Raw genomic sequence first — 19896 nt, forward strand, 5'->3', positions numbered from 1 at the left:
CCTGAGCAGAGGTGTGGAGGGAAGGAGAGCAGCTCATCAGGTCACTCCGAGAGCTTGGGGGATGGTCTCTCTGCCCTGCTGCCCCCTGGGACTGATGCCACCAGGCTGCACTCCTCAGCTGGGGGACCCCATGGTCCCCAGCTTATAGGTCCCGCCCTAGAGGATATGCAGATGCTAGGGAGGGGAAAACCAAAGCAGATGTGTCCAGCTTTTCCTCCCTCTTCTCCTCTCCTTCTTCTCTTTCTCCCCTCCCCCTTGCCCCTTCCTCTCTCCAGGTCTCAGGCACCTGCTTCCCAGGGTCCTGGTGGGAGGAGACATAGACAGGCCCATCCCCCATCTCAAGAGGCCTCTAGTATTCCTGGGAGTGACCCAGGGGGGACACATATCCTTGACACCCCTCCCCACTGTGTCCCTGCCCTTGACTCAGCCCTGACAGGACAGTGCCTGCACCCCACCCCCTCTGTCCCCTTGGGAAGCAGGCGTGAGGGGGGTCTCTGTCTCCCTGTGCAGCAGGGTCTCCCTGCAAAAGGAGAATGACAGCGCCCCATTAGGAATGTGGTGACTTTATTCCTGGTGTGGTGTGGGGGTGGGGGCTGGCGGGAGTGGGGGCTTCAGGGCCTTCTGCTGGAGCCTCCTCTGGTGTTTGGAAAGCCCAGGGCAGGGGGCACAGGCAGGGGTGGGCTGGGGGCTCTTGGGAAGGAGGCCTGGCCTTCAGGGAGGCTGCTCCTCTACTTCCAGCGTCCGGTGACCTTGGCCTTCCCGCGGGTCTTGGAGCTGCAGGAAAAGTGAGACTTGGTGAGAGGAGGACATGGGGCAAGGGGCAAAGGGTGGGAGTGACAGGTCTCCCTAGGGAGCTGGGGCATGAGGGGAGCACCTTGGTTTCCTCAGGATCCAGTTCCCCACTAGGGAGCAGGAGGAGAAGGGACTCCCAAGGGAGGATGTGATGCAGGGCTGAAAGAAGGGATGGGGGAGCCACCAGAGGACCCCCACCCAGACACTCACACTTTCTGGTTGTCATTGATCCTGTTTCGGAGAACATTGATCTGAAAGGAAAGCGGGAAGAGAGGGAACCAGGTGGTGGTACACCCAGTTAAGTGCACATATTATCATGCACAAGAACCCAGGTTGGAGATTCTGTTTCCCACATGTAGGGGGAAAGTGTCACAAGTGGTAAAGTAGTGCTGCAGGCATCTTTTTCTCTTCCTATCTCCTCTCTCTCAATTTCTCTCTGTCCTATAAAGTAAAGAAGTAATTAAATAAATAAAGGAAAAAGTGGCTTCTGGGAGCAGAGAATTCATAGTGCTGGCACTGAGCCCCAGAGATAACCCTAGTGGCAAAAAAAAAAAAGGAAAGAAAAAATAAAGAAAGAAGAGAGAAGTGTGTAGGAGCCCACTGGACTGAGGCCCTAGGCAGCTGGTGGCAAAGGGAGGCTCAACACAGAAGAGGAAGAAGAGGAGGGAGATTGGAGAGGCAGAAGGGTGAGCTGTGCTATTACAAAGGTAAGAAGTCAGAGTTTTAGAAATTTCCAGGTCCCAGGAGCAGAAACGAAGGAAAGACTTCCTGGCTACTTCACTAGCCTCTGACTGTGGGGTTGAGGGTCCCAGAGCTAGGTACAAGGCCTGGCCCAGGAAGGCCCCTTTATCACCACCACCCAGTATGAGAACATGGGCCACCCAGCTGCCCCTCCGCATACCTACAGTGGCTCCCCACAATCTGGCCTAGCCTGTTCCCCACAGGCCTGGCCAGAGTTAAACAGAAGCCCCACAATGCTGTGCCCACACCAGACCTCTGGTGTACCTGTGGAGTAGCAGGATGGCGGGGGGGGGGGGGGGGGGGGGGGGGGCTGCCTCACTGAGCGTGAAGGCTAGGAGAGTGGGGGCCCCTGGGGCTGCAACACTGGGATCACTAGGTCTCTGTTCAGCTCCACTGAACCCCCAGACACTTTCAGCCAGTGGTGTCCATATGGCGGCTGTGCTGGGTTGGGGGTGGGGGCTCACCTCATACTTCTGCTGCTTGAACTTCTCCTGCAGGTCAAATTTCTCTGCCTCCAGATTATAAATGCTCTGCCACAGCTCCTTGGCCTTCTCCCTGCCAGGGTCAGAAGGGGAGGGGACGGGGCACATAGGCCAGCAGAAGTGAGTGGGGGGACAGGACCCAATCTGTTTTCATCCCAACCCCCCTCCCCCAGAGGCCTCAGCCATTCCCACCTGCAGAGCGGGTCCCCAGCCCACAGGCCTGACTCCACAGGGAACCCAGAAGTCAGTTCTCAGTGTTTGGGGGTGAGATTGGGGTGCTGCTGCACACTGGGGAAATTGACGGAGCGGCATCGCCCCCTGGTGGTCCCGCTGAGAAGGCGCCCTTGCCTGGCGCATGCGCAGAGTCGCCCTACCTACCTCAGCTGGTCTTCATTCAGATGGTCAATGGCCAGCACCTTCCTCCTCTCGGCCAGGATCTTCTTCTTCTTTTCCCGCTCTGTCTGCCTCTTCCCGCTCTTCCGCTCCGTCTGATGAGGGTGGCAAGCAAGGGAGTCAACTAGAGAACTCCCCACCCCACCCCCTTCCCCAACCCCAGTATGGAGTGAGCAAGGTAGATCTGCCCACACCATCATCTGCCTGTCGATCCCCCCGGGAAACTGAGGCAGGGATGAGGAGAACCATTTCTTGTCTCCTTTTCCTGGGCCTTTCCAATCTCTTCCGTCTCTCTGCAGCCACATCCTCCCCACACCTGGCCTATCTCTGCACCCTCTCCCCCCCAGTGAGGCCCCGTCCCCTTCCCCTCCCACGGCAGGCCCACCACTCTGAGGAGGGAGGAAGAACTGGAGGTTAAGGTACCCACCTGGGCCTGCAAAGCCAGGACACCATGAGAGAAAGAGCCAGAGAGAAAGACGGAGACCACAACAGAGACAGAGAGAGGGCAGGAAATGGAGAGAAAGGGGAGGGAGAAGGTGATTGAGTTGCTCACTGCAGGCCACTTGGTTCACTAGGACATGAGACTGGATTAGAGCAGGGTCGGGTCGGTGTGACTGGGGACAGAGTCAGGGTGGTGGACTTGGCCCTGAGCCAGGGACTATGACAATCTCAGGAAGTGGTGGATCCCTGGCTACCCAGAGGACACCAGCTGGGTGTCCTCCTCCTCCCCCTGAGAGTAGAAGAGCAAGAAGGAGTGGGACAGGAGGACCTTCCAGTTGCTCCTGTCTCCCTCTGGACATCACCAGTACTCAGATGCCCTTCTTGTGAGCACCCGGATCTCAGGGAGGGGCAGAGCAGACACAGACCCCACTTCACAGAGGAGGAAAGTGAGATCAATCCTTGCATATGGACACACAGCTGATGAGGCAGATCTGGGGCTCCATGCTGAGCTCCAACAGGGCTTGAGGATTTTCCAGCCTCCTTGGGACTCCTGAGGGGTCTCTGGGCTCAGCCACTGTCCCCCTACATACCTTCTGGATGTAACCCCCAAAATGCATCATGTTGGACAGAGCCTTCTTCTTGCGGGCCTCGTCCTCAGCCTTCTTCCTGTTCTCCTCCTCCTCCCTCCGGGCTCTCTCTTCCTGATATTGAGGGAGGGGGGGGAAGCACAAATGGAGGAGGGTCAGGAAACTCTGATTCTGGGATGGAGATGCTGGACTTTTAAAATATTTGGTTTATTTGAGAGAGAAGCACTAGAGTTCGGCTCATCTCTTGACACAGGGTGGTGCTAGGGATTGAACCTGAGATCCTGGGTCCTCAGGCAAAGCTGCTGGACTTAATGGTTTTTTGTTTGTTTGTTTTTTGCCTCCAGGATTATTGCTGGTGCTCAGTGCCTGCACTATGAATCCATTGCTCCTGGAGACCATTTTTCCCATTTTTGTTGCCCTTATTGTTGTTATTGCTGTTGTTGTTGGATAGGTCAGAGAGAGAAGGGGAGACAGAGAGAGGGAGAGAAAGACAGACACCTGCAGACCTGCTTCAACACTTATGAAGCGACACCCTAGCAGGTGGGAAGCCAGGGGCTTGAATTGAGATTTTTTTTTAAATTTTTTTTAATATTTTTATTTTATTTATTCCCTTTTGTTGCCCTTGTTGTTTTATTGTTGTAGTTATTATTGTTGTTTTCGTCATTGTTGGATAGGACAGAGAGAAATGGAGAGAGGAGGGGAAGACAGAGAGGAGGAAAGACAGACACCTGCAGACCTGCTTCACCGCCTGTGAAGCGACTCCCCTGCAGGTGGGGAGCCGGGGTTCGAACCGGGATCTTTATGCCGGGTCCTTGTGTTTTGCGCCACCTGCGCTTAACCCGCTGCGCTACAGCCCGACTCCCCTGAATTGAGATCTTTACACTGGTCCTTGTGCTTCTTGCCATGTGCACTTAACCTGCAGCTTTACCACGGGGGCCCCGAATTTATGGATCTTTATAGGCTTTTTCTTCCCTGAACAAAAAGTTCCTGAAGGTACCTTCCTAACTCAGGGTGGGCCCCACACTCAAGAACTAGCAAGATGCTTGTTTATTGAGTGGGTGAAGAATGAATGGATGAATGAGTGAATGAGAACCTGATTTCTGTGTGTCAGGTTCCCCTCGGGCTGTGAGCTCCCTGGGTCACCTGTAGCTTCAGAAGGGCATCTGGTGGCAGCAGAGACAGAAGGTTGTGGGACCATCAGGCTCCAGGGAGCCTGCACTGCAGGCCTTTAACATGCGGCCCTGTCTGCTTGTTCCCTGCATGCTTCAGCGCCTCAGCAATGCCCAGGTTCTCGGGGTCATGTCTAGGTGATGGAGGGGCTCAGGGCCTGTGAACAGGGGGAGGGGGTGCCTTCAGGGCACTCACAGCCAGGCGGGTCTGGCGCTCTTTCTCCCTCTCATTCCGGATGCGCTGCTGCTCTGCCCGCTCTGCACGCCGTTTCTCCTGTGAAGAGGCAGAGAGAGAGAGAGAGAGAGAGAGAGAGAGCAAGGCAGCCCCTGCTGTGTGAGCTCAGGCTGAGGTCTCATCAGAGATGCAGGGACCAATGGGGAGTGAGAGGTGTCCAGAAGCCCCCATGCTGGGGGTTCTCCCTCTAGTCTTGGGGAGGGAACACACCTCCTCCAAGGGCTTCACTCCCAGGCACTACCACCCTCTACCCCCCGCCCCACACACACACACAGGTAGGCCGGCACAGGACACTCTGGCCAAGCTGCCTGCACAGAGGACACATGGAACATGACTCAGGATGGGGCTGTCCCCAGCCAACTGAAGTATGCCAGGCAGTCTTCTGCTGTTCCCCATAAGGGCTCCACCAGGCTCTGCCCTGGCAGCTGCTCTGTGCACCAGACCAATTCCAAGTCCTCAGCTGCCAGCCAGAGCAGGTGTTGTTGGCCAAGCAAGCGGGTGGAGAGAAAAGGAAGAGGGGCCCAAAGGCCCTGCCCACTCCCCACTGGTGTGGCTTGGATTCTACAAGTCACTGACTCATGTCCTCATCTTCAGTGGGGACTTCTGAGCCCAGTGGGGCAGGGACAGGGACAACAGGCATAGGCTTGGTCACTTCACAGGGACAAACTGACTCAGTGCCAGCTAGCAGGGTGCATCCAGGCTGGCAGGGAGAGAAAGCAAGGACCCAGAAACCTTAGTGCAGGGTCTGGAGAGTGTAGGGCTCTAGAAGGGTAGGGACCTTCTGGGAAGGCTGCCTGGAGGAGATGGTGTCTAAGGTTGAGAATGGAGGACAGAGCAGGGCAGACATTCCTGGAGGGAGATACGACACATACGATCCTGTCTTTGAGCGAGAGCAGCTCTTCTTCCTCCTTCTTCCGGTTCTCAAAGTGGGCCTCGATCAATGTTTGCAACTCATTCAGGTCCTTCTCCATCCGCTTCCGGTGGATGTCCTATAGATGCACCCCGTGAGTCCCAGGGAGCCCTCCTCAAGGAATAGGGGTAGGCAGACCTGCAGTGGGCCAGGCCCAAGAAGGGGCAGGTGTGGGCTGGACCCAGAAGAATGCCCAGCCACACCTGTGACCTTCCACTTGGCAAGGCTCCAAGTCCACCATGCTTGGGTGGGGGGGGGCTTGCTATCACACCCAGCCCTAGCCTGGGGCTGCTTATACTGAAGTCACCACTCACATCAAAGTCCACTCTCTCTCCATCTGGGATCTTGGGTGGCACCAGGTTGGGCATGAACCTGTGGGAGGAGAAACTGGAGTTGTGACTGTCAACCATCTGGTTGTGACCATCAGACACAGCCACAGTAATGACATCACATACCATCAGCAGCAAGTGCTCAGGGCCCCCGTCATGTTATTCAGCCTCATCTGAGGCATAGCAGAAACACCCTTCATCTCACTCAGGACAGCTGAGACCCAGGGGATGGAAGGCAGAGCAGAGCTAGAGCAGAGGTCTGGGGTCCCAAGTTCAACCCCCACACTGAACATGCCAGACTTGACCAAGACTCTGGGTTCTTTCCCATTGTCTCTTGGAAAACAAATAAATAAGTATTTGTCTAATAAAAAGAAGCAGAGGCTCAGGATCATGCCAGAAAGAGAAAAAGGGACTCTGTTACACTGTTGGTGGGAATGCAGCTGGTGCAGCCCCTCTGGAAGACTGGCCTCAAAGAAATGAAAAACGAAATTACCTTATGACTCAGCAGTACCACTCTTTTCTCCAAAGGACATGCAAACACTAATTCAGAGGGATATATGCAGCCCTGTGTTCACAGCTGCATTATTCACAATGACCAAAGAGTGGAAGCAACCTAAATACCATCAATAGATGACTGGATAAAGAAGTTATGGGATATATCCCCCCCCCCATGGAATACTTCTCTGCAATCAAAACAGATTATATTATATCCTCTGGGACAAAATGGATGGAACTGGAGGTGATGGTGCTTAGCAAAATGAGTAAAGAGATGAAAGACAACTACTAGATGGTTTCACTCATGAGAACTAAAACTCGAACTTGAGAAAAGAAAAGAAAGAAAGAAAAATGAAAACACTAAAACAGAAGTAAACAAACTGCCTCTAAGACTTCGTGAGGACTATGGTGGTGATAGATGGGAAAGTGGGGACACAGAACTTTGGTAGTTTGGCGTATTGCACCAAAATAAAAGACTCTGGGGTGGCCGATCGCAACCTAATCAACACAATGATTGCCACCTCAACATGCTTCACCTCAGACTGTGTCCAGAGACTTCACGTGTGGAATGACAACCCTTCAGCTTCATTACTCGGGTGAGACCTTTCCTTTCATAGTATACTCTAATTCCATACCAGTTGGATCACTTTCTAACAAAGTCCCAAAACCTAGATATACACTAGTTTTGGTGAGAGAGAGCATTATGTTCACACGTATCCATAAACTAGTGCAAAATATATACCTGAAAGCAGAAGTACACTAGAGTTTGCAGTGAGTACCCCCCTAACACTTCCTCTCCACTATTCCAACCTTTGGCTACATGATTGCTCAACAATTTGTTTGGCTTTGTACGTTAACTCTCTTTTCAGTCACCAGGTTCCAGATGCCATCAGGATGCCGGCCAGGCTTCCCTGGACTGAAGACCCCACCAGTGTGTCCTGGAGCTCCACGTCCCCACAGACCCACCCTAATAGGGAAAAAGAGAGGCAGACTGGGAGTATGGACCGAGCAGTCAACGCCCATGTTCAGCGGGGAAGCAATTACAGAAGCCAGACCTCCCACCTTCTGCAACCCACAATGACCCTGGGTCCATGCTCCCAGAGGGATAGAGAATGGGAAAGCTATCAGGGAAAGGGGTGGGATATATGGAGATTGGGTGGTGGGAATTGTGTGGAGTTGTACCCCTCCTACCCTATGGTTTTGTTAATTTATCCTTAAATAAAATAAATAAAATAAATAATATATTTTAAAAAGACTCTGGGGTGGGTGGGTGGGGAGAATACAGGTCCAAGAAGGATGACAGAGGACCCAGTGGGGGTTGTCTTGTTATATGGAGAACTGGGAAATGTTATGCATGTACAAACTGTTGTATTTACTGTCAAATGTAAAACATTAATTTCCCAATAAATAAATTTAAATAAATAAATAAAAGAACCTGGGCTTCTCTGAAAGAAAAAAAAAGAACTTTGGTAGTGGGTATGGTTTGGAATAATACCCTCATAACTTATAAAACTGTAAACCACTATTAATCACAAGACTTAAAAAATGGCTTGGAAAAAATATGTGTAAACTCAAAAATAAGTCACACCAGCAGGAAGCCGAGGCTATGACAGGTGACCAGCTCTGACAGGTGTGTCTGGCTGACTCCACACACTCCCCTTATGATGCTGAGTCACCTGTCCTGCTTGCTGTGTGACACCAGGCCCAGTGGCTCTGGTCCTCAGTGTCCCCACCTGCCCTCAGGTCTGTGTGGCCTGAAATGAGATACTTGAACCTACATGCAAGTGGCCAAGGACGGGAAGGTGTGGCCTGAGCAACCAGGAGGAGCTGGGGTTATCCTGGGTGCTGCTGACTGGATCACCCAACACCTGGAAGAAGCCTTTGAGGGTGCTGAGGCGCCACCTACTGGCAGGTTAGTATGGCCTCCAGGAGAACATGTGCTGCCTCTGCCAAAGCAGGAACTGGCAATAGAGTGCAGGGCGCATTTCCTTCCCATGAACCTCTTCAGACTGAGACTGTGCAGTCCATAGCCTGTGCGACTGTACATGGTGGTCTGCACTGCCCATACCTCTCTCACTGATCCTCTGCTCCCAGGGCCTTGCCCAGGCTTTACCACCACTCACCTGGGCTTGGGTTTAGACTCCTCCATGGGGCCATCTGAGGAGAAAGACATAATCATAGTCAGCAGGTCCCTGATTTGATCACAGCTCAGCCTCACTTGCTCAATTTCCCACTTGCTCACTGAGTCCCTTCCAGCCTGGGTATCCCTGAGTCACAAGGGTGTCACAGGGGGTACCCACTGCATGAGGGAGCTCAAAGTCTCTCCCATTCACCAGAACAGGCACTGACTTCTCTCAGCCTCCCTGTGAGGAGGGCTCCTGGACTCAGAGCACCCCCTCACCTGACCCTCCCTGGGTACCCCCTGGAGGCCACAGGCCCCGGAAGCTTCAAGTCCCTTTGAGGCCCAGCGACTGCCTCACTCCTGCAGAGCCCACCTAGACCCAGTGGCTGTGCCTGAGTTTTGGGAGCCATGGCTGTGGGCGTGACTCTTGGGGGGCCCCCTAGACTAGGGGCTGGACTTTGTTCCCTACCACCATTGGGCCCCAGAATGGCAGCTCCTCTGGGAAGGGAGCCCCACACCCCACACCTGAGGGCCATCAAGTCCCATCCTCCCCTCCTACAGCACCTCATCCCATGCCTCCCTGGAGCAGCCCCCTAAAACTTCTTGGGGATTCTCTTGTCACCCTCTCCAAACTCTCTCCTGATGACCAGTAATCCTCACCTTCAGCCTCTTTTACTTCCTCTTCTTGTCCATCTTCTAGAAAGACACAAAAGTCAACAAAGGCCTTCACTCTGAGCCCAAGTCCCTGCCAAAGCCTTCCTTAGACTGTGCCCCAATGCTTTGGGGGATCAGGAAGTTGTCTCTCCATACACAACAGGGAGCTCAAGGTCAAGTTCATGGACAGGATCATGAGGGCTGAGTCCCAGCACAGATAAGAATGGCTTCACAGGGCTGTGAGGGGTCCTGACACCCCCTCAGCACCATGAATGTCCCTGTACCCTCAACTCAGAGTCCTACCTTCTATATTGGTCTCCTCGGGCTCAGCCTCAGTGTCACCATCAGCTTCTTCTGCTGCTGCCTCTTCCTGCTCTGTAGGAGTGAAGCAAACAAAGTAAGCAGCCAGCCCCACTTCCACTTGGAGGCTCAGAACAGACAGGGGTGGGGCTGGAGGGAGTAGTGACTTCCAGATTCCAAAGAAATTGGGGGGGGGGGATTGGATAACCAATATGAATACAGGTGCTTCCAGTTATTGGCTTAAACCAGAAGTAATCAAATTATGCAAGGGTCAAGTCTGATCTCCAGACTGTTTCTATGAATAAAGTTTTATTGGAACATAATCATAGCCATTTATTCATGTGTTTAAAATGGCAGCCTTCCTGCTGCCTCTGCAGAACTGAATATCTGCAACAGACTGTGTGACCCACAGAGCCTAGGATATTTGCCACCTGTCCTTGACAGAAAAAGTTTGCTGACACTTGGTCAACCACAGATGGAGAAGAGTTCTTTTATTCTAATTGTGCCTTCCAGGGAGTTGGGGAAGTGGGCCTTTGCACTAGGGAGACAGGCAGCACCAGAGAAAGGCAGCCTGGGGAGACAGAGAGTCATGTCTGCTGGCTCTTTCCATCTGAATGACTTCCCTTTCCCAGAGTCTCCTTAAAGTCCCTACCTCAACCCCCAGTTTTCTACCCCATGCATGTGTCTGGCCTAAACTGAGGTGTCGGGAAAGCTCCAGTAACTCCATGGAACCATCATCTTTATTTAAAAGAAGCCATAAGAAGCCCAACACATATGGATGTCTACTGTCCAGAGAGTCAGAAGAAGTTGTCCACTTTCATCCATTTTCTTGGCAGGAAGTAGCTCCACCCCAGTGAGGCACTTGAAGACAAACAGATGGATGGACAGACAAGACAGAAGGATGCCAGTATAGGGTTCTGGCCCTGAGAAATGCCTAGTAACGCCCCCTGACTGATGGACTGATGGAAGAGGTCTCCTGGCAGACAGAAGAAAAGACCTCTGGACAAGAGAAAGGTCATCATGAGAGAAACATTGACCTCTGTCCTCTCAGTCCTCTTCTGGGTCTGAATCATTTCTGAGCCTCCTCTCTGATCCCTACAGAAGCCTTAGCTCAAATAAGGCTTCCAGAAGCTGTGAGAGTAGAGGACCAGATGGCAGTTGTGGGGTCCACCTTCAGGTCATCTAGGTAGTGTCCCCCACCCTGTCTGATGTTTCAAGTCTCTGTAGACTACCCCCAGCTCTGCGTGGATGTAACATACCACCATGACTGCCATCCCAGGGCACCCCGTATCCCAAGACACCAGCCTCAGGAAGCTCTTTCTTTTTTTTTTTTAAATATTTATTTATTTATTTATTCCCTTTTGTTGCCCTTGTTGTTTTATTGTTGTAGTTGTTGTTGATCTCGTTGTTTGGATAGGATAGAGAGAAATGGAGAGAGGAGGGGAAGACAAAGAAGGGGAGAGAAAGATAGACACCTGCAGACCTGCTTCACCACTTGTGAAGCGATTCCCCTGCAGGTGGGGAGCCGGGGGCTCGAACTGGGATCCTTACACTGGTCCTTGTGCTTAGCGCCACCTGCGCTTAACCCGCTGTGCTACCGCCCGACCCCCCAGGAAGCTCTTTCTAACATGAAGCCCAGTCTGTCTCCCTTGATGATAGGAAGCAAGTCCAGGCCCCACCACCCAGCCACAGAGCACCTTTGAGACTAACATGTCATTTCCAGTCCCCTCAGCTACTCCTTGGGACTTTGTCTCTAGGCCTTTAGGCCCTGGTCACTCTGCCTGGGCACTGCCCCCACTAGAGCAAGGGCACAGTACAGAAGACTGGCATTCAGGGGGGACATAGTGGGTCCCCTCTGGAGCCACATTAAGGGTAGGCCAGGAACCAGGGAAGGAGTGGGGGCCCTGAAGGAGACACAGGAACAAGAACTCAGAACAGGGGTCCCAGGCTCTCTGAGGCCAGAAGTAATTGTCCCCACCCATCCTCCTCCCAGAGTGGGACCTTTGCCAAAGCAGTGTGGGTGTCAGATCAGCAGGGAGTGGATGCACAACAGAAGTAAGAGCTGCAGTACCGTCTTCATCATCCATCCAGTCCTCCTCTTCTGGGGTTCAGGGAGTGGTAGCAGTGTAAGGGAGAAGCAAGACAGGTTAGTGGGGTGCAGAAGGGCAGGGATGGGAGCAGAGCAGAGGACAGCATGGGCTGAGTTGCTGGACCCACCACTTTAGCAACCTGATTACCTGGCTTCTCATTACTCCCGGGGCCTCAGGTGCCTCCCCAGTGAAGTGGAGTATATTGGACCTCAAACAACATGGTGGCACTTATATTGCAGATTACTTTCAATCTGTGGGTTCTGCCTTTGGGGATTCAACCAACCTTGAATGTCAGTTGGTTCACTCCGTGAATGAGGAGGTATGAGTCAGACCTGGATCTCTGACAATGGGGGCAGAGTGGAATGGGTTCCCTTAACCTCCGCCCACCATGTTGTTTAAGGCTCGATAACAATTCTGCCCACTCTGGTGATTGCAGAGAGTGAGCACTCCAGCTTCTGAAGAGCACCTAGTGGGAGCTTGGCACAGGGGCACATTCAGTAAGTGGTGACTGGTCCCTGCTTCTAGATAACGTGCACCACCTTATTTTCTCTAGCAGTCCCAAAGAGCAGAACATGTCTAGTATGCAGCCTCAGAGGTGGCGCAGTGGATGAAGCACTGGACCCTTAAGCATGAGATCCTGAGTTCGATCCCCAGCATTGTATATGCCAGAGTAATCCTCTGGTTCTCTCTCTCATAAGTTAATTTTTCAACTATTATTTAATTAAAACCATGTCCAGTTTGCAGGTGTCACAACTCTAAACATCCAGCACAAGGGCACACTGTCCCAGCTCACTTCTGCCCGCTCACAAAAAAAAAAAAACTGGGTGCTGATGAGATGGCAATTCTTTCAAAGCCAAAGAAGATCTGAGAACTCAGGACCTGTGTGGGAACAGGAAGCAGCTGGGTTTCCCCTCCTTGACTCAGACTGGTCCTGGGGAGCCAAGAGCAACTCCTGTGTCTCCTCTTCAGCTAGACACCCCTGGAGAGGCCTTAAATGTGCAAGAGCCCCCATTTCCATTTGAAGACATGAGGGAGAGATGAAGCCCTACCAAGCCCCCAACTCTCTCCCTGCCCCTTCACGGAGGCCTTCTGGAGTCCACAGCCACAGCTGAAAGGTTTTTGCTGAGAACTTTTGGGAGCTGTAAAGAGTGGGGTCACTCTGCCCAGCAGATGATGCTCTTAGCCACACTCATGAGTCCAGGCCTCTGGAAGAAAAGGTGGCAGGGTGTCCCTTCAGTGAGCTATGGGCATGGAGTGGGGAGAATATTGCTAGCTGGTCCAGAGGATAGGCAGCAAAGACCCTGAGACCCAAAGGGACCTTCCCAAGGTGGCAGTGTTATCATGTCCATATAAAATGTTTCATCTAACTGAGCACTTTTAGTCATGATCTCATTTGAAAGAGTGTACACATTACCTGCAAGTCCCCACCTGCAAAGGGGAAGCTTCATGAGTGGTGAAGTGGTGTTGTAGGTGTCTCTCCTCTCTCTCTCCCTCTCCCCACCCCCATTTATCCCTGTTGAAAGAAAGAAAGAAAGAAAGAAAGAAAGAAAGAAAGAAAGAAAGAAAGAAAGAACAGAATCATCCTGCAGGCACTGAGCCCCAGTGACAACCTTGTGGTGAAAAAAGAAGAGGAAGAGGAAGAAGGGAAGGAAGAGGGAGAGGTAGGAAGAAAAACAAAAAGAGGAGTCAAAGGAAGAAGTGGAAGAAAGAAAAAGAGAGGGGCTGGGTGGTGGTGCACCAGGTGGAGCGCACATGTTACAGTACTCAGAGACCCAGGTTCTAGCCCCCAGTTCCCACCTGCAGGGGGGAAGCTTTGCAAGTGGTGAAGCAGTGCTGCAGGTGTATTTATCACTCCCTTCCCTCTTGATTTCTGGCTGTCTCTATCCAATAAATAAATAAAGATAATGCAAAAAAATTTAGAAAGAAAGAAAAAGAGAATTTAAAGAATGATCACATCAAATGCTGTTTGCTAAGTCAGTGGCTATGTCTATATTGTGGTTTTGTCTATATTGTGGTTATGTCTTTCTCCTAAAGACATAAGCTGAAATATCAAGTATGTGGGGAACTGATGTCTGGGAATGAATCTGGACATCTGATCTGAAGCAACCGAGGAGACGGAGCCAGGTGAGAGGAGACTGGCCCTATGTGGGCCAAGTATAGGGGTGGGAAGGAGAAGACACAGGGTGGATTCAGTTTTTACTACACAAGATGTGTGTTTCAACTGTCTATGGGGTGGGGGGATTTAGAAGAATAAAAGCAAAACTAATTCATTTTAAAAAGTGGTAATTCTGTTTGGGCAAAATGGCACCCCGTAGAGTAGGCTTAAACTGTTTGCCTCCAGAGCTGACAGATGACAGTGAGGACTGGTGTCCACTCAGCTGTATGACTGTAGGAGGGCCTTGTCCAGATCAGAGGAAGGGACACCTCGTGTGGCCCTCCAGCTGCTTACCTTCCACAGCATCTTCTGCTCAGAAAAGGCCGAAGGTGAAGGAAAGAAGAAAAGAGGCAGGTCAGTTCCAAATCAGGTCATTCTTCCTGCAAATGACTAGACAGGGGCTTACCTTCCTGCTCCCTGCAGATGGAAGATGATGCTGTTAGCTGAATGTACCCACACAAACACACACGCTCACTCACTAAGTCAGATACATTCATACACACACACACACACACACACACTCACTCACTAAGAGGAACACATTCATATACTCACAGAGACATACACAGTAAGAGAAAGACACATTTATATACAGGATACAAAGACACATTCACACAGAGACACACCGATACACACACTCACACAAATAAAGGCATATTCATACACGCAGATAGATATAGACACACACACACACACACACACACACACACACACACACACACACTAGCCTTACCCTGAAGATAACCCCATTTTTATTCTCTTGCCTAGTGGACTTCACCTCTCCCTGTCTGGCCTATAAAGGAACCCCTAACCTGCCCCAGCCTTCTGCTCCTCCGCTGCCCCAAGGAACCCACCCACTGTCCCCACTCAACCTTTGCCTTGGCCAGCCCCATCTCTTTCATGCCCGCCATCTTTCTCTCCTCTCACCTCTGAGTTTTCTCAGGCTGTCCCTTTTCTAGAAAGCCCTTCTCTCTCCCTTCTCGCTGGATCCAAATCCTCCGTGGCTAAACCTGCCTTCTCCAGGATTTCCCCATACACTCCACCCCCAATAAGGAGAGCCGAAGTGCCAACTGCTTCTCAGACTCGCTGGCCAAGTAGGAGGGTGTCAGGGGAAGAAGCTGTACCCACCCCTGTACCTCCTTCCTGCTGACCTCACCCCCAGAATGACAGAGGACACCCACCCCTGGATCTCCCCAGGACCTAAGAGTGGGCAAGGCGTTGTGGAGTGAGCAGGTCTCCATGACTGCACCAGGGCTGAGCTGTGAGGTTTTGTGGGCACAGACAGCCCTGTGTCCCTGGGGCAGTTACAGCCCTTGTCCGGACACTCAGAGGAGCCCAAGCTTCAGTCTCTGCTCCTGTCACCTCCCCGTCAGGCAGGACCCCTGTGGATCATGGCAGTGACACCCCCATGCCCCTGAGGCCCACAGCCCAGAGGTGGATCAAAGCAGTCACTCCATGCCCCATCTCAGGATACTGGATACTCCTGAGCCAGGGATGGGGGCAGGGGGTAGCTCTCCAGACAGGATGCCCTGATACTCACTCTTCATACTCCTCCACAGCTTCTTCCGTGTCAGACATGGCCTCTGCTCGTCCTCCAGAGAGAGAGAGAGAGAGAGAGATCAACCTGGGCAACAGGGGGCACCCTTGTCACCCCAAGGAGAAGAACTCAGGCCAGAGACGCGCCCCTCTAGTCCATGCCCTGCAGGGGGCGCCTGCTTCCTCCTCTACCTCATGCCACAGATGGGCACCCTACCCCCAGTTTCCACCAACACCTGCCCCTGGCCAGGCAAACTGAACTTTCAGTGCTCCCATGCCAAACACTGTTTCTCACTCTCTCCAGCCTGAGAAGCATTCAGGGAAGTAGAGCTGCACACCCCTTCCACATGACGTGTTCATCACCACTAAAAGCTCCCCAAAAGTGAGGATGGCAGCACGGCAGCTCCCCTGAACAGCGCATGATTTGCCATGTGCAGAACCCAAGTCCAAGCCGAGACCCCACTGCTCTAGGGAGAGCTTGGGTGCTGGGGTGTCATTCCCCCTCTCTCTATCTGAAAAAGTTGACCCAGAGAGAGGCCAGATGGTGGTGCTCCAGGTTGAGTGCGCACAGTACCATGAAAAGGGATGGGGGGGGCAGGTGGTGGCACATGTGGTTAAGCACACACATTGCAATGCACAGGACCCGGGTTCAAGCTCCTGGTCCCCACCTGCAGAGGGAAAGCTTTGCGAGTGGTAAAGCAGGTCTGCAGGTGTCTCTCTGTCTGTCTCCCTCTTTATCTCCCCTTCTTATCTTAACTTCTCTCTGTCTCTATCCAATAATAAATAAAATTAAAATTAAATCTAAAAAAAAAAAAAAAGCAAAGCCTCACATTTTAAAAAGAAAAGAAAAAGGGCCCAGGTTCCAGCCCTGGTCTTCACCTACTGTGGGTATCTCTCTCCTCTCTACCTCCCCTGATCTGTCTCAGTTTGTATCTCTCTCTAATAAAACGAATAAGTAAATGTTTTTAAAATAAAGTATATTCCTTCTTTTAAAAAAGTTGATACAGAGCAGTGAAACCTCAAGAACAAAACAAACCAAAAAAAAAAAAAAAAAAGTGGGCCACACTGAGTCACAGTCATCACAGAACACCCCTAGCCACAAAGAGGAACAACGTGGTGACGACAGACACTCTGATGAGTCCCAAGTCCTCAGCCAGGACACTCACTGGGGAAGCCCCCCTCCCTTGTCCTGTGATGCCATTCACACAGCTTTCCTGGGATGGCTTGGCCATGAGCCATGAGGGTGCTGGGTGGCTTTGGCGTCCAGCCAGTGGTGATGGACACAGGCTCCTGCACAGGTGACAGTCACACAAAGCGCAATACCTAGCACAGGGAGAGCTGGAACCTGGCCCAGAGTTGCTGGGCAACTGGCTGAGTGAAAGGGGGGCCCCTTCCTGAGCTCTGCACCTCAGTTCTTCCTCTATGCTGAGGAGATGCAGAGGATATCCCAGCTATAGGGGAACTTTGGGGGGGGGCAGAGTGCAGGGTTGACTGCTGACCGCTGGGTGAAGCCACAGGGAGAAGCGAGATGGCGACTAATTGGGCTTAGGATGCTGATGTCATCACACACTTATACACAACCTTGAAAAGGTCACTCAACCCCCTCCAACCCCAGTTCCCTCTTCCCAGTGGCCATGAGGTCAGAGTGAGCAGCAAGGGGGGTCTTTTAGTCCCCACCACCCTCTGGGTCACAGCCACACAGCTCCAGGGTACCGCTTGCCAAGGTAAAATGTGAATGGCGCCCCCTGGAGGTGTGTAGCACTCTGCAGAGGGGACCAGCAGGAGTGGAGGCTAAGCCCCTTGGGCAACCATGCCTAGCTTCTCTGCATTGCTCATTGCCCATCCCCTCTCACACGGTGGCTGAGCCCACCCAGCCACCCCAGTAGACATCTAGACTGGGGGGCCCTGCTGCCAGGTGGCCCCAGTACTGCTGGACCCCAGACCAGCATGGGCAGACCCCCTCCTGCCCCCTGTGCTAGAACAGGGTAAGGACAGTGAGAGGTGGCTGACTTATGTGAAACTTTTCTTACCAGTTAACTAATCTATTATTGGTGTACTGATTTTCATGAGAGAGCAGAGAGCAGAGCATGGTTCACCTCTGACATATGGTGGTTCCAGGGATTGAACCTGCAAACTCCCAGTGTCTGGTGTGCTGCCCTGAACTATCTAATCTCCCTGCCCCCAATAAATCTTCATGTGTGTGGAGCTAGCATCCCCCCTGCATGATTTCACTGCTAGGATGCTGTTTCATTCAGAGAGAGGCAGAAAGGAAGAGATACGAGCTAGGGCTTCCCCTAGTGCTATGGCACGTCCCCTATGGTGGTGGGGCTCAGTGGGTTGTGCACTCAGCAAGGCACACACTCTACCCGGTGATATCTCTCCAGTTTATAGATGCTTTGGACAGAAACCCTGAGCTGGTCCTTGGTTCCTGAGGGCTGAGAAAGAGGAAGAAACGTGAGCAGTGTAAGGTGGCAGGAGGCAGGAGGGAGGACTGAGCCTCCTTCTGCTGGGGACTTAGATGAGCAGCGGGTGCCTCCTTGGACCCTCAGGGTGAGTGTGAGCAGGGAGAGCAGCCCCCCATCCTGAGAGGGGGTGTCCCAGTGGGGGAGTTCCAGCCAGACAAGCTCTACCCCATGCCCTAGGGGAGCAGCCAGACTAGCAGTCCTAGATCTTGGGGACCCTCTCCTTTAGCCCCAAGGGAGTCTGCTGCTGCAGGGAAGGGGATGTGGGGGGGCAGGGCAGAATGGCCATGTGCTCCCCACACACGGGGATTGAGGTAAAAAGTAGCCCTCTCCCTGCTCCTGCATCCAGCTTCTAAAAATAAGCACAGAGGGAGGGCTTTTAGCTGAGACCATGCAGTGAGTCCATCCCTCGGAGGCAGGATTGTGAAATGAAAGATAAAGGGGCTGCTTGCAGGGTAGGAGCAGCAGTCAAGAACCCAGCAGAGCAGAAGGTGAGTGGCCTGAATAGCTGTGATCTCAGAACCAAACCCTCTCAAACTTCCCAGCCCAAACCCTCACAGCCAGGAGACTCGGGCCACCTTTCCCTGGAAATAAATCAACATCAATAGGAGGCAGAATAGATATTGGCCCTGGGAATGAAAGAGCTGAGATCCAAACCCAGTTTTGCTGTGTGGCTTCAGTGAACTTACTTAACCTCTCTGGTGCTCCATTTACCCAGTTTCGAAATGATGGACATCATATTCCAGTCTCGCAGAAAGCCTCTGAACTTCTGAGGAATGTAAGACCCATCCCTTAACTCTTGTCCCCAGCATTCATCTGGAATTTCCCTTAAGCCTGCAGCTGTCACCCAACAGCAGAATTTGGGAAGAGGGTAGGAGGGAGGGGGCCGCAGGCCAATGGCAAATTCCTCGTACACCCCAGAGAGGGAGGACTTGGCCTTGGAGATTCAGGTCAGAAGAGGAATCCCGAGGTCGCAGGCTATACTGGGCCAGGAATGTGGTGCTGACATTCCTTATGCTCCCGGCGCCCCCTCCCAGGAACCTCTGTGCCTGCCTGAAGCCACCGAACCAGCAGCAAGTTCTCTCACCACCCTCCAGGGGCTCAGAGCTGGAGTCACACACATGGGCTGGAGGGAGGCAGCCCTTTAGTGCCACCAAGCTGGGTCATACCCTGAAGGGTTCCCCCAGGGAGATCTTTCCCCAAGTGCTGCTCAGCCAGGTCTCCCCATTAAGAAGTATTGCGGGGAGAGACCCACCAAGGATCCTGCCAGCCCTGGATGCTTGGTCTCCCTGGTGCTTCTAGTTCCAGGCCTGAGGGGACAAGGGGACTCTGCTCTCGGGCCCCAGGAAGGCCCTGCTTGCAGTGAGTCAGGTGGTGCTCAGCAGATGATCAGGCCTTAGCCAGGTAGGGTGGTCCTATGGTTAGAGCCACAGCATCAGAGCTACAAGGCCTGCTGCCCATTCCACCAGTGTGGCTCTGGGGCTTGCTGATGGCATCGCACTCCCAGGGATAGGTCTAGGGCCCAGCCTCGAGGGGGCAGCGTCTTCACACTGAGGCTTTTGTTCTGACCCCACAGTCCGTTCTCCTGCTCAGAGAGAGACAATGGCTGACTCTGACAAAGGCACCAGCCCCCCATCTACAGAGTCACCCCAAGTCTTACCTCCTCTGTACAGGAGCTGCCACCGATGGTGAGGTGTCACTGGGCTTGGCAGGACTGGGTGAGGCCAGGCTGGCCGGGGCTTTAAGCAGGGCCAGTGGGCTGGTCAGGGAGCCAAGCCCTGCAGGGCAGGAATGCAGGCAGGAGACATGGGGGAGGAGCTGGGGGCTGGGTGGGGGGGGGTGCTGGCTGCTATTTTGGCAGGTGCCGGGGACAGGCCTAAAGGGACTTGTACCCCACACCATATAAGCCCATGTGGTTGTCCAGCTGCTCAGATAAGCTATTTAAAACCAGGACAGATTCAGGAACAGAGGAGGGAGCAGCCCTGTCACATAAACCAGCTGTC

The 19896-nt window shown here is 52.8% G+C and overlaps 1 protein-coding gene across 3 annotated transcripts; it reads right to left on the reverse strand.

Moving 5' to 3' along the window:
* Positions 1–547: 547 nt before the first annotated feature.
* Positions 548–15488, reverse strand: TNNT2 (troponin T2, cardiac type). 3 transcript variants are annotated; one of them, XM_060178523.1, is made up of 14 exons: positions 15436–15488; positions 14302–14312; positions 14190–14207; positions 9654–9725; positions 9357–9389; positions 8698–8731; positions 6065–6122; positions 5713–5829; positions 4802–4879; positions 3425–3550; positions 2394–2503; positions 1998–2088; positions 1003–1043; positions 548–774 (listed from the first exon to the last, which is right to left on the reverse strand). In XM_060178523.1, the coding sequence occupies exons 1-14, from the start codon at positions 15471–15473 to the stop codon at positions 729–731; spliced, it is 873 nt and encodes a 290-aa protein (XP_060034506.1). In that variant the 5' UTR covers positions 15474–15488; the 3' UTR covers positions 548–728. The 3 variants fall into 3 exon arrangements, with proteins under 3 accessions (XP_060034506.1, XP_060034505.1, XP_060034504.1); XM_060178522.1 differs by having other exon boundaries at positions 3440–3550; positions 9357–9392; XM_060178521.1 differs by lacking the exon at positions 15436–15488 and having other exon boundaries at positions 3440–3550; positions 14190–14312.
* Positions 15489–19896: the final 4408 nt, after the last annotated feature.

The sequence above is a fragment of the Erinaceus europaeus genome, chromosome 19, assembly GCF_950295315.1.
Source record: "Erinaceus europaeus chromosome 19, mEriEur2.1, whole genome shotgun sequence".
NCBI classification, from domain to species: Eukaryota; Metazoa; Chordata; class Mammalia; order Eulipotyphla; family Erinaceidae; genus Erinaceus; species Erinaceus europaeus.